This window comes from Sinocyclocheilus grahami, unplaced genomic scaffold, assembly GCF_001515645.1.
Source record: "Sinocyclocheilus grahami isolate Dianchi unplaced genomic scaffold, SAMN03320097.WGS_v1.1 scaffold250.1, whole genome shotgun sequence".
Classification (NCBI taxonomy): domain Eukaryota; kingdom Metazoa; phylum Chordata; class Actinopteri; order Cypriniformes; family Cyprinidae; genus Sinocyclocheilus; species Sinocyclocheilus grahami.
The window spans coordinates 594,783-609,185 of NW_015505429.1; the positions used below are offsets into that span (position 1 = coordinate 594,783).

Genomic DNA, 14,403 nt, shown 5'->3' on the forward strand with positions numbered 1-14,403 from the left:
ATTCTTTTTTAAATGTATGCTTATTTAAATAATGATCATGTGTAGGCTACCCTCATGATTGTTTGTTTATTTATTTACTTATTATTGAACATGCAGGTATTTTCATTCTTAGGGGTGTGTTATGTAAATGAAAATAAATAGAATGAAGAAAATATTACATCTGTATACCTGAAAGAAAAGTACACCTTTTTTTAGGCCCCTAGTATTCATTGGCTGACTGTAGTACACTTTAAGAAATGCTGGGTTAAATACAACCCAGTGCTGGGTAAAATAGGGATAAACCCAGTAATTGGGTTGTTTTGACCCAGCGGTTGGGTTACTACCAGGAAGGCTGGGTTAAACATTTAACCCAATTGCTGGGTTTGTCCCTATTTTACCCAGCATTGGGTTGTATTTAACCCAGCTTTTTTTAGAGTGTAGGTGATTTCATATAATAATAAAAATGTAAACACATTACTTCCGCAAACGTCTGAATTTAAACATTATAATGGAATCTACTAGTCATAAAAATAATTAGGGTCCTTGACCAATTAGAATGAAACGCATTCCAAACTGTATAAAAAGGCCTCTATATTTTGCCCCTTACAAGACATAATGTCATAAAAGGGAGAAAAAGATCATCTAAGGCAATTAATCCCATGCATTATCTTTCCATTCTTCCTTTTGTGTGACTGACGGAAGTTTGTAAACTGCTGCTGTCACTTGAAAACTGGCAAAAGCAGACACAGAAGTGTAGTAGAGCTGTGGAAAGATTGCTTTCTCATCTCCTCCTTTTCACAGATTTATTCCCATCAAATGAAGGTCTACTGTACAGTAGAGATGTCAGTTAAAGGGTTAAGTTTTGTTTTAGGTGGGATATTATGAAAGCAAAAAGCACTAAACAAGACCAATAACCTTGATTTATTAACCTATTGACACAGTATACCCAGTTTCCCCATGATATGTATTTACAAGTCAACTATAGTTGCCGCTTGGACTTTTGATTAAGTATACAAAAAACTATAGATCTCCTGTAAGATTTGTTTTGTTTGGATGATTCTAGAGACCTTCATGTTTATGTAGATACTATATATATGTCAACAAAAAATACTTATTAGTCACATGAAAATAACATTTCTTTGGGAGGGTTTGCCTTCGCCATGCTTCCTGGAAGTAGGGGTAGGAACTTGACAGCTTCATGTGACAGGAAGGAAGTGAATACCCTTTTTTTCCCTTTCTTGAAATCCTTTATTTGGTTGTTTGCTTGCATGTCATTGAGAAATAAAACATAGATAACATCTAGAAAAATACTTACAAAAGGAAAATGACAACTATGAACTGCGGTGGTCTTAAATGGGTTAATCAGCATAATTTAAAATCTGTAAAACAAGTATTACCATGATGCATAAACAGGCTATATAGTGCTATTCTTAAAATGAAATGATTTTCAAATTGCAGTAATTAGAACGCTTTTGAAATTTATTATTTTTATTATTACTATCTAATATTTTAATAACAAGAAAGAGGCAAATGTTTAGCTGTAATAAATTAATATCCCATAAATGATCACATTCACAATGCAAACGTTAATGGTCTTAAAACGGCCTTGCTCTGAGTATTTTTTATGTATTTTAAAGGGGTCATATGATGCTTTTTTAAAGATCATTATTTTGTGTATTTGGTGTAACAGAATATGTTGACATGCTTTAATGTTCAAAAAACACATTATTTTTCAAATACTGTACAGCTGAAGCGGTCTATGGGCAGTCTGTGAGTTTTAATACAAGTGTTGTGAATTCTTAATGCCGTTTATGATTTGGTTCAGTAGCTCAATGTAATATTTTTCTTTCTGAACAGGAAATCCATAAGAAGGTGATGGCGCTGAGCTTCCGTGATTGTCACACTAAGATCAGGCATGTCGATGCTCACGCCACCCTGAACGAGGGAGTGGTGGTGCAAGTGTTGGGGGAGCTGTCCAATAACATGCAGCCCATGAGGAAGTTCATGCAGACATTTGTTCTGGCACCTGAGGTATGAACATTTTGTCATAAATGTTATCAGTTTAAAATGTCAACATGACCTCGGGTGAATTAAACTTGTCTCTGAACATATGCCAATGCAGGCGTAAATCATTTTAAATGCGTGGTTGCATTTGAGCAAAGCCTGAATTCAAAGACCTGCAAAGTGGAAAAAGTCAATATGAGTTGATAGGCATTTTGTTTTAATGGAAACAATACTCAGTCATCAAAGAATTTTAAAGTCGCAGTCAACTTAAGTATAGTGCTGTATTTCAGAGAGAAATTGAACAGTGAATGAGAAAAATAAAAAAATCTAGGCATGCCTTCATCGCCTATAGCTCTAGACTTGGTTAAGGAAGTCAAACTAACGGCAGCTGAAGGAATGCCAGAGAGGGGGAAAAAAAATAGATTTTATCTTAAGATTGCGAAGTCAGATGGTTTCTTTCGTTTAACACTGATGATTTGTTCACCACCAGACCAGTAATTTGTGATAAAGTAAATGGGATCAATTGTGACTTCTTGTGGAAATCTTTGGCTAGATATTGATCCTGAGTGGAGTAAAAAAGGGTTTGTGTGTTATGGAAGCATCAGCTTGTTCTGATCTTCGATATTTGATTAGTGCAAGACGTAGCTCATAAAATAGGGCCTTTCGCACCGCAGGAACCTTTTCATAGTACCAGAACTAATTGTGGAACTACCCACTTTTCGGCGTGTTCGCACCGCCGGAACTGGGAGCGATTTTAGTACCGGACTGCCTTTTTCGAGAACCAAATTAGCTCCTACTACGGAGCAGGGTCTAACCAGCACAGTACTAATCGTGACGCAAGTAGACATTGATTGGCCAAACGTGTACGAAAACCCCCTCCCCCGCCATGATTTAAAACGCCATGTCAGCATACTGTAAACATTGTCAACTTATTTTGCAAGTATGGAGAACAGCGATAGATGGACGGACGCTGAAGTGCAGGCACTTGTAGCAAATGTAGCACTGCCAGTTGTCGTTGGAGATTCTTAGTCCTCCTTTCCGTTCTTTCAATCGCTTTACGTATACGTCGACTTTACATGTTTATTATTGTGAAGCCCGCGAGACACAACAAACACACAGCTCTGATCACAGCGTCCTCCATCCTCCTGTTGTTAACGTTGTTGAACGCCGCGCACAAATGACGTCGCTGTCGACCGGCTTACGTCACTTTCTAGTACACACTGTCGGTGCGAATGCAAACCCTTTAAATGGTACTGGAAAATGGTTCGCACGAAATCGTCCCAGTACTTTAGTACCGTACATTTAGTTCTGGAAATAAAGCGGTGCGAAAGGGCCTATTGCAGTAATTTCTGAGGCACATTTGGCAACATTTATGCCAACAAAAAATATTTCCTTTCAGATAATGTTCTGTTATTCATTATTTTTTACATTGCTGTAATCTTTTAGGGATCAGTTGCAAACAAGTTCTACGTACACAACGATATCTTCCGGTACCAGGATGAAGTGTTTGGGGACTCGGACTCAGAACCTCCTGAGGGTGAGCAGCTGATATTATTGGTGTATTTCAGAGATCTTCAGAGTAATGTCTCCAAATTGCTCTTGCTGTGAGCAGATGACTTAATTTATCTCCTGTTGTTCACAGAGTCTGAGGAGGATGTGGAGGAGCTGGAGCGGGTGCACTCGCCTGAAGTGGTCCAGGAGGAGTCTGCTGGGTACTATGAACAGCCACCTTGGTAACTAGCATTCGTTTTTGCAGCTCATTTAATCTAGTTGTTGGTAGTCATTTGAGTAAGGCAGGATGCAAACTATGCAGGTGTGTTGTAGGTCAAAACTAACCATACATCAACTCTTCTGTAACCAACTTTGTCTGGTGTCTGTTAGAAATCAAAATCTATTCGATATGATTCCCTCAAGAAACAGGGGTGACTGTTTGCAAATTTCATACAAGTTTGTGCATTTACAGCGTGGAGCCCGAGGTGCCGCAAGAAGAGGTGTCTGTAAGCCCAGAGCCTCAGCCTGAGCTAGAAGCAGAGGTGGAGCCTGAGCCAGCAGCTGTGCAGCTGAAACCGGAGCCTGTCAGCGAGCCTGAGGTTCACATGGAGGAAAAGATCCAGAGATCTCCCTCTTCACCCACACCTGCTGACACGGCACCCGCCATGCCAGAGGACAACCGGGTAAGACCACCCTCATTCATCACTGTCTGTTGGGTCTCTCTCGTGTCAATAGACCTGTATTTGTGAAAATGTGCAGCCATCACAAACTGGATGAGTGAGCTCACCTGTGAAGTCAAATGCTTTTTTGTTTCAGCCGTCATCTTGGGCTTCAGTCACTAGCAAGAATCTCCCACCAGGAGGAGTGGTCCCCGCCACAGGAGTCCCTCCACATGTTGTCCGAGTCCCATCTGCGCAGGTAGACGTTCACAACCAACCTGTTCACTCAAGGAATTTTGTTTTAGGGTTATCCTGGCTATTAGTTGCTTTTTCGTTTATTATATTCGGTATCCTTATGGACTGCTCTGCTTTTAATGCAAAGAGATGACAATTTTAAGATCTATTAATAACTTAATTCAGTCAATTTAAAACCTCTTGTTTAACATAATATTGTGAGTTTTTTTTATATCGTTTGGATTTTATTTTATTTCACTTACACAACTCCTATGACCTTCCGGTCTGCAATATCTTAAGTCATCAACAAATGGCAAAATCAATGGGATCAGTGTCTGAACAAACTGTATGAAATTAACCCTGCTGCGGGTATAAGTCTTTCAATCGATGGGCTCTGATCCCAAATTTCTACTACATACCTTTAGGCTATATTGCTTTTCTGTAAACCAATTAATGCGGTTACATTTTATACTGGCCGTAGATAACTTTAAAAAAAAAAAAAATTTATACTACAACTATAGCAGGTTGTAGATTATTATAATTGTGTGGGGTTTTATTTTTTTAAATTTTGCATGGAATCTCTGTTTTATTGCACTAGGTGATTAGATGTTTTTGTGATCCATAGCTGCGTGTGGAGGTGAAGGCAGAAACACAGACCACAGCCCAGAGACCCCAGAGAGACCAGAGACCACGTGACCAAAGACCAGGACCCTCTCCAGCCAACAGAACAGCAAGGCCAGGAGGTGTGCAAAAGTGTAATCAATCTAGTATTGGTGCACATGAATGTTTTGATGCGTTTTTAAAGGGGTCGCCTTTTTTTGATGTTGCTAAAAAGAACATTTTGTGTATTTGGTGTAATGAAATGTTTATGCGGTTTAAGGTAAAAAAAACACATTATTTTCCACATACTGTACATTGTTTCTCCTCTATGCCCTGCCTTTCTGAAACGCTTATAACTTTAAAAAAAAAAAAATTAATACTACAACTATAGCAGGTTGTAGATTATTATAATTGTGTGGGGTTTTATTTTTTTAAATTTTGCATGGAATCTCTGTTTTATTGCACTAGGTGATTAGATGTTTTTGTGATCCATAGCTGCGTGTGGAGGTGAAGGCAGAAACACAGACCACAGCACAGAGACCCCAGAGAGACCAGAGACCACGTGACCAAAGACCAGGACCCTCTCCAGCCAACAGAACAGCAAGGCCAGGAGGTGTGCAAAAGTGTAATCAATCTAGTATTGGTGCACATGAATGTTTTTAAAGGGGTCGCTTTTTTTTGATGTTGCTAAAAAGAACATTTTGTGTATTTGGTGTAAGTTTACAAAAGACTTGGTTAGCTGGTTTTGCAATCTATCAAAATCTTACTGGCTCTGGCAAAACTGCTTAAGGCGACCTGAGCATTGTAATGAACCTCGTGTCTGCATATAAATAGCATCTCGCACAAAATTGCAAGTTAAATTAAGAGCACACATCATGGCTGGTCCACTAGCAACCTGAAAGGATATGCATCATATGCAGATGGCAGTGTCATTTATCTAATGTTTTATCTCTGGTTAGCAGTGCGGGAGGGTGAGAGCGGGGAACCAGAGGTGCGGCGAACAGTCCGGTATCCCGACAGCCACCAACTCTTTGTTGGAAATGTACCTCACGACGTGGATAAGAACGAGCTCAAGGAGTTCTTTGAACGTAAGTGATGCAAGCATTAATTTTCGACTTGAACTGATTTAAAATGTAGATCAGCTCCTCCTGCATTGACTTGCCTGCTCATCTCTCTCGCAGAGTACGGTACTGTCCTTGAGCTGAGAATCAACAGCGGTGGAAAGCTGCCTAACTTTGGATTCGTGGTGTTTGATGACGCTGAGCCTGTGCAGAAGATCCTCAGCAATCGGGTACGTGTGGCTTTCAGATGTTGTGCGGTACAGGATGTTTTGACTAATGCGCGATCATCAGAATGACCTTTTCTTTATGCCGTAGCCCATTAAACTGCGAGGAGACGTTCGGCTATTAGCTGGTTTTGCAATCTATCAAAATCTTACTGGCTCTGGCAAAACCGCTTAAGGCGACCTGAGCATTGTAATGAACCTCGTGTCTGCATATAAATAGCATCTCGCACAAAATTGCAAGTTAAATTAAGAGCACACATCATGGCTGGTCCACTAGCAACCTGAAAGGATATGCATCATATGCAGATGGCAGTGTCATTTATCTAATGGTTTATCTCTGGTTAGCAGTGCGGGAGGGTGAGAGCGGGGAACCAGAGGTGCGGCGAACAGTCCGGTATCCCGACAGCCACCAACTCTTTGTTGGAAATGTACCTCACGACGTGGATAAGAACGAGCTCAAGGAGTTCTTTGAACGTAAGTGATGCAAGCATTAATTTTCGACTTGAACTGATTTAAAATGTAGATCAGCTCCTCCTGCATTGACTTGCCTGCTCATCTCTCTCGCAGAGTACGGTACTGTCCTTGAGCTGAGAATCAACAGCGGTGGAAAGCTGCCTAACTTTGGATTCGTGGTGTTTGATGACGCTGAGCCTGTGCAGAAGATCCTCAGCAATCGGGTACGTGTGGCTTTCAGATGTTGTGCGGTACAGGATGTTTTGACTAATGCGCGATCATCAGAATGACCTTTTCTTTATGCCGTAGCCCATTAAACTGCGAGGAGACGTTCGGCTTAACGTAGAGGAGAAGAAGACCCGCTCGGCCCGTGAAGGTGACAGGCGGGACATCCGCCCCAGAGGCCCGGGGGGACCACGTGACAGGGTAGGCGGGTCAAGGGGACCGCCCACCCGCGGAGGCATGGCTCAGAAACCCAGTTTTGGAGCCGGTCGAGGCACAGGACCCAGTGAGGGTCGCTACGCAGGACCACGTCAGTGAGGCAGCTCCTACGTCATTCACTGCTGATGCAAGTCACCTTGGATAACACCGATGGCTTCCCTGTTCCCTGTCTCCATCCCTCACTCCAGGACCCAGGAGTGCGATTGTTCTTCTTTATCTGGACTCTTCCTTTTATTTCTGAGATTGAACTTGAATTTGTTGTAGAAAAACAAAACTACTTGAATTGGGGAAAGGAGAAACCTAGCATTTGGTTTTAGCGTTCTCTCCCTGTTTCTTAAAGGAACGTGTTTTTACTGCTTGGGCAATCCTGTGTATTGCTAGCGCCCGCTTTCAGGTCAAGTGCAAGTATGGTTTTATTTGGATTTGTTGCCAAGTCAAATCATGGTTGTGTGTGAGTGACTATCTAGCATGTAAAAAATCCTGTTTGCCTTCTACTGTTGCACTTCATCAAGAATGACAACATATTTTAACAACTCCACTGTTGAGAGAACAAAATAAACTCTATGTACTATTTTGAAGCATGGGTGTGTCTTGTCTGGGGGAAGAAATATGGACAGGGTTTCCTATAGCCATTGAAAAATGTGGAAATACAAGAATTGGGCTTCCAGGCTTGGAACTACAAATAAATGTAGCGTTCTTGTAGCTTATAGACTACGGATGGTGTTTTCTGCTCGTTTTAAATCAATTAAATTATGAAAATGAAAACCAGATTAACAATTTTATTAGAGAAGTGCACGCAAAATATGCCAAAATCGGAAATGAATTCTCCCCCCCCCCATTTCCACTGTGACGATGTGTCATCCATGTCAAATTGAAAAATAAAATACGGTTCTGTTCTTATATGGTATAAAATACGGTTCTTCACTGCAATCTTGAGGCAAGACTACGATATTAAATTGAAAAGGTGAATGCGAAAGAATGCAAATACATTTTTTGTAATGAAGCTTTTTATTAATGTTCACACAAAAATAGAGACAACTCCAATTAAAATGTAAAGGCTGATTTTAGTTTATTTTACCATTTTCATTTTCAAAGTCAACCGTATGCAAATTGTATTAATCTGTGGGTGGGGCTTATTGATCAAGTGATGTAGATAATTTAACATCGCATTTTCTATTCTGGCGTGTATGTTGCGTAGTTTTCTATAATTAAATTGTTCATCTGATTTTTATTATTTAATTGATGTAAAATTGACAAAATGCCTTCAATAATGGACAATTCATTTTGAACTATACTGGACAAGAAATTTTAAATGGCGGTCATATAAAAATTTGACCGGGGGGGAATTCAGAACATTTCTTAGAATTGTCTTTTTTTGTGCAGTTAAAGTATTGTTTTTTTTCCCCTCCCTTCATATCCAGAATATTTCTTTGGTTAAAATTGCTTTGTAACGTTGATTTTAAAGTGCTTATGCAGCATTAATGAATGATAAAGTCATAGAAATGACAGGTGCTTTCAATATTTCAGTACTAATTTAAGTTTTACACATTAAGAAATAGTTTTTGTCAAGAGTCATCTGAATAGTGTCATATTGAAATCATGTGACCCACATAGTTTCAGAGAATCCTTGCACTCATTGGCTTGTGCTTCTTAAAGACATGCTAGAAGCATAATGTTGCTTAGTAATGCGAAGAGCAAAAAAGAAAAGAAAAAGCAACAACATCGTTCTTTTATTAGCGTAAACCATCGAAAGAGCAGTTCTGTAGAAGACGGGAAGACCAAAAAATCACAAAGGAAAATTTGATTATGGAGAAAGTGAGATGTGACGCCAAAGTTGCTTTTTTTTGTCGGACAGGGAAGGGATTTGTATAAACCACTCTCCAAAACTAGCGTTAATTTACAGTGTTGGGTAGATTATGTACAAATTGTAGTCAACTGTCAATTGTATAAAACTGGTTAGTAATGTAACTAAATTACTCATTTTAGGTCATGTATTCTGACTATTTTTTTAGATTACTTTTTAATCTAACTTGTTTTAAACTGACCATTTAAAGACCATACCATAGATATAAAAAAGCAGAAAATATATTCCTTCTTATATCAACATTATGAAATGCATTAAACAGTACATTACACCAGGGTTTCCCAAATTGTGCTTAATATTCTAACTGCAGTGGGTTTGTAAGTTGATAAAAATCGAATAATTATATTAGAAAAATTTAACAAATAATATTAATTGTAAGGAGTTTGGCTAACAGAAACATTTGGAAATCTTGTTTTACATGAACAAACGTTAATTAACATGAAATAGTGTTTCACAGCTATGCCTCACCAGTGTTTAGTAATTTGCATAATTATTTGTTTCATACATGGCCTAGTTGCTCAAGAGGTTAAGAATTAGTGAGAATAAAAAAATATGATTAGTTTACTGCCACTGTGTGAATAACATGAAGTCATGTAATCAGTAAAATTTACAGTAATCTGAGTATTTTGAAATTAGATTTACTCTAATTACAAGTACTTAATTTTGGAATCTGACTACGTAATCCAGATTACATGTAACTGGTTACTACCCAGCATAGGTTTTAATGTAATTTACATAAAACTATAAAAACTTATAATGCTGGTCCATGATGATAGATGGAAGTGCAGCGTCGAACACCTTTGTGCTTTCAGTACTTAAACACTAGCCAAAGAACTACTAAATGCATCTTTAATTGGCCAAAAGTTATGGGAACCCTGGGATAAATAGTATATCTATATCTATATATATAATGTGTGTGTGTGTGTAAGAATATATGCAAATCTAATTTCTAAAGGCTCCAGCACCTGAAGATCCTCGTGGCATCGGCTCAATCTTTCTTCCATTACTGCCGGGTAGTGCTGGTCATAACAGAAAAGTCAATTTTGCACCTATAGACATCCATCACCCAGCCACCAAAATGATGAGATTTTGCAATATTGTGCTGCCACTCTCAACAAATATCAATATGTTATATTGCCCCAGCAGTGTTCTTTACAGATGCCTTATCCTGAGGCACACGCCGGCCAATCATATTCCTATTTTCTCAGTGCGATTGCATTACTGAGATTACTGGGCCTAATTATGAATTCATGTGCTTGCATCAGACTAAATCTCACAACTGTAGCACCTTCTAAACTGGATTAACAGTGAGTATGATTAGCTGTAGCCGTGATGTAGGGTGTGCCAGCAAGTGGCCCAGCATTAGTATTCATGAGAGGGAAAGTGCAGCTTCTCTCCGCCACTTTATTTTGAAGCCCTACATCCCCCAATGACCCACATGAGCTCAAGATGTCTTCATACAGCTGGCCAAACCCACCAAACATACGGCCCCCCAGCTGGACCCTCACAAAGCCTTGGGCTCCGCAACACAACACACACCGGCACAGCTATTTTCGGGTTAGTTCACCCAAAATAAAAACTCAGTCGTTATTTACTTACCCTCATGTTGTTCCAAAACTTAAAATGACATTTTGAAGAATTGTATTGGTTGCTTTTGTTCTTGATGCTTTTATTCTTGATGCTTTTATGCCTTAACCCCCCAAGATTATCCAAGATGTAGATTTCCTCATCAGAACAGATTTGGATAAATTTAGCATTACATCGATCACAGGGTTTGAATTTTAGTGTGGGCTTTATTAGCGTTACCTTATAACACTTAAAACGCAGTAAATCCCCACAGTTCAGTTGACGGAATATATGAACTCCAAGTGATTTTAAGCCTTATCAATTTAACAATTTAAACACTCAAGCGAATTAAACCATTTAAAAGCAAGAAGACGCGAGAGAGCTCAATACAGTAATCGCTCACGCCCAATGCGTGCGACTACAGATTTGAGTCGTGTTTTGAACCTTATTGCGTGTAAACGGCCAGATACATACAAAATTATGCCAAAATGCCAGTCTTGGCAAGTATTCATGTAAACAACTGAAAAACAAAACTCATGTGTAAGATTGCGTGAGGTCTTAAAGAGACAGCTGCCTAAATAAACCTGCTGCTGTGTTATTAAAGGTGCAGTAGGAGATCTTGGAAAATGCTAACTTTAGCCTGATAGCACTGAAAGCAAACGTCCCACCCTCCCTGCAATCGCTGTCCAAAGCCACGCCCCCGAACGCATATAAGCTCACAGACCAGAATACCAGAGACAACATTACTTCAATAAGATACATCAGTGCTTCCCAATTCCAGCCCATGTTCCAATCAAGCAGCAACCTCCCGCTCTCTCTGGGGAAGCCAACAAGGAAGTGACTTCAACTGTAATTCATCGACTGGCCGTTAGAGACTGGCTGCAAAAGGGAGTCAATCCCATAGACTCCCCATGTTAAAATGCCCAACTTTACAGCAGAAATAAACATGTTTACAGCCTGGTTCAAAAAATTATTTTGGTTTATATAGCTAATTTTGCCCTTCAGAATACCAGAGACAACATTACTTCAATAAGATACATCAGTGCTTCCCAATTCCAGCCCATGTTCCAATCAAGCAGCAACCTCCCACTCTCTCTGGGGAAGCCAACAAGGAAGTGACTTCAACTGTAATTCATCAACTGGCCGCTAGAGACTGGCTGCAAAAGGGAGTCAATCCCATAGACTCCCCATGTTAAAATGCCCAACTTTACAGCAGAAATAAACATGTTTACAGCCTGGTTCAAAAAATTATTTTGGTTTATATAGCTAATTTTGCCCTTCATGACAACTGTGAGGGGGGTGCATTTTTTTTATAAGTCATCCGGTTAAATTATATTAAGCCTTAAAGTTCTGCATAATTAAGGGCATGGCCACTTGAGTGACAGGTGGATTGTCGCTGCTGTCGAGCTAGGTGGGTGTGGTTTCAGCAACCAGCTCCCGCCTTTTTGCCCATTTTTGATTATCCGGGAGTGACACTTGGGTCAACATAATGGTGAGTAAATAATTACAGATTTCATTCTATTTTTGAGTGAACTATCCCTTTCAAAACATTTTGCCTCCAGAGTTTTTATTTTATTGCAAAGTTGTTAATAAAACAAAATGCTCAAGATTCCCAGCTCAGGCTGAAAATATTCATTTCTCATATATTGAGGGAAATTTTTTTTCTGTCAAAGCCTTCATGTTTCACTGGCTTCAGGCCCCCGCGGCGGTTTTCACTGTCAGCTGTAATGTAATTCCAGTCCCACTGTAAAGCACGAGCCGGGCAGTCAGAGGGGCCGGGTGGTCTGGAGATTACTCAAGCGAGGGGAAAAATTGACTGAGCCTTTGTGGTTCATAATCCACTTGCATAATTTAAAAGCCGAAGCGAGGATGGCCATAAGGCCGAGTATGGATGTATTCAAATGCAGCCATACGGGGCCTCTGGGAAATTTGTGCAAAGTGTACTTTCCAGTGCCTGAATCTGCTTAATTGACTTTCCTCTAAAAATTGGTTGGGGTATATAAAGCTCCAAACAAACAAATGCTTCAAAATAAGAATATTAAAAACTATTTCAACATGACTTTTGACTTTTAAATTTTGAAAGAGGGAGAACTGTAATACAAGAGTTATTCCTGCTTAACAATAATATTACTGAGCACTTTAGTGATTAGTGACCTTGACCAATAATCCAAACAGACCTTGCATCTTCTCTGATATCATATATATATGGTTTTTGTTACAACTATGACTTTGACATGAAGTATAGCTTCCTGCATGTGATATATGTATATCATACTGACATACTTGGCAGACACATTTTTTGTCATATATTATGAGTAACAGCAGAAACAGTAACATAACTGCTTCACATACTGCTCTTTAGAAAAAAAAATTACTATTGTGAAGAATTTCACCACACTTTTCCGTCATTACAGCAACCCTGTCATTTTTTAAATCCCCACAAAAGTATAAAAAATAATTTTCATTCAGAAGTTGAAAACATGTTCATCATAGAAGAGGTGTATTCAAGCCGTTGGTATGGAATGTTTTTCTTGGAATAAATGAAATTCAAGAAACACACACACACACACACACACACACCATTTACCCACAGGTCACAGGGATTCACATAAACATCACAATCCTCACAGACCCTTCAGATGTTTTAGTTCAGAAAACCTTTAATAGTAGAATTAGATTTAGCATTATGACATATTTCAATAAATATTGTGTTATATACAGATATAGCAGAAATGGTACATTCCTTTTTTCTTCAAATTGCTCACATTTCTGTACAAGCCAAAAATATCTGCCATTTAATTCTATTCATGCAAAATTCCATGTTTTAGTATTGGAACATAAAAAAAATAAAATAATTTGCTGTTCTTTTCACTGCTTGGAAGTGCACTCGGATTATGACGAGAAGCGAATGAAGAGATGCACTTTGTGCCAATACACAATAGAAGCAAATAAACCCCAAAATTAAGGCCATACCAACTTGTGCAAAAATAAAAATTTACCCACAGTTTTGCATACAGGTTACATATGATCGCCATGTCCGTCGTCACTCAGAGATCAACAATTCCTGGGTAGTTGCTCTAAAATCATTAATCAAAATAACAAAACAAGTGAATGCTTAACAACAAATCATGCCTCAAATTAAGATTCTAAAACCATCAGGACATTAAATTGATATTTTCATGATTATTAAGCCAAATAACAAATCGTAGCACATATTTCACATCACATTGTCCTTGTGTTCCCGAGCCAGTATTATTATTTGTTATAAGTTGTTTTGTATATTGTGTTTAGCATGTGGAGTGTGTGAGGGCCCGGGGACAGTCCAGCGACGTCGTGAGTAGCCTTAAGCAGGGTTCATTAATAAAGAAATCAGTCATTTCTACAAATGTTCTCTAAATGTGTTTTTGACTCGAGAATGAGCACATCAAGTGTATAAAGCAACTTTATCACTTTCCACACTGTACACTGTGATGTATATTATACATCGTGTGCCTCTATCAGTCTCACAGATGAAGTGTAACCCGCTGGAAGAATGACTAGTTTGGTGACTATTTGAAATAACAATGATTAATATTATTTGCAGTGTTACAGATCCACTCGTGAACGCTCCTTTCAGCACAATTCATCATGTGTGAACATTCAAATGATGTGTGAAATGCATTCCTGCTACATTGTGCTGCCCGTGGAGGTAAGCGTGTGGATAGCGTTTCACATTACAATGTTCTTCCTCCTTGAATTTCTGGTGAGCAACTGGAGTAGAATTCAGTTTCTGCTTAATGTATCATACAGCGAGGTCTAATATGTTGTGTAATCCAGTGTCTTCATTG

General features: G+C 39.0%; 2 protein-coding genes across 2 annotated transcripts; both read left to right on the forward strand.

Annotated features, from left to right (window-relative positions):
* The first annotated feature begins 1,139 nt into the window (after positions 1-1,139).
* Positions 1,140-6,427, forward strand: LOC107598349 (ras GTPase-activating protein-binding protein 1-like). The gene is made up of 11 exons (XM_016289658.1): positions 1,140-1,152; positions 1,727-1,749; positions 1,837-2,010; positions 3,430-3,520; positions 3,626-3,716; positions 3,947-4,157; positions 4,291-4,392; positions 4,993-5,110; positions 5,930-6,055; positions 6,149-6,258; positions 6,344-6,427. The coding sequence occupies exons 1-11, from the start codon at positions 1,140-1,142 to the stop codon at positions 6,425-6,427; spliced, it is 1,143 nt and encodes a 380-aa protein (XP_016145144.1).
* Positions 6,428-6,563: 136 nt separating this feature from the next.
* Positions 6,564-7,717, forward strand: LOC107598320 (ras GTPase-activating protein-binding protein 1-like). The gene is made up of 3 exons (XM_016289618.1): positions 6,564-6,726; positions 6,820-6,929; positions 7,015-7,717. Exons 1-3 carry the CDS (start codon positions 6,579-6,581, stop codon positions 7,243-7,245), a joined length of 489 nt encoding a protein of 162 aa, XP_016145104.1. The 5' UTR covers positions 6,564-6,578; the 3' UTR covers positions 7,246-7,717.
* Positions 7,718-14,403: the final 6,686 nt, after the last annotated feature.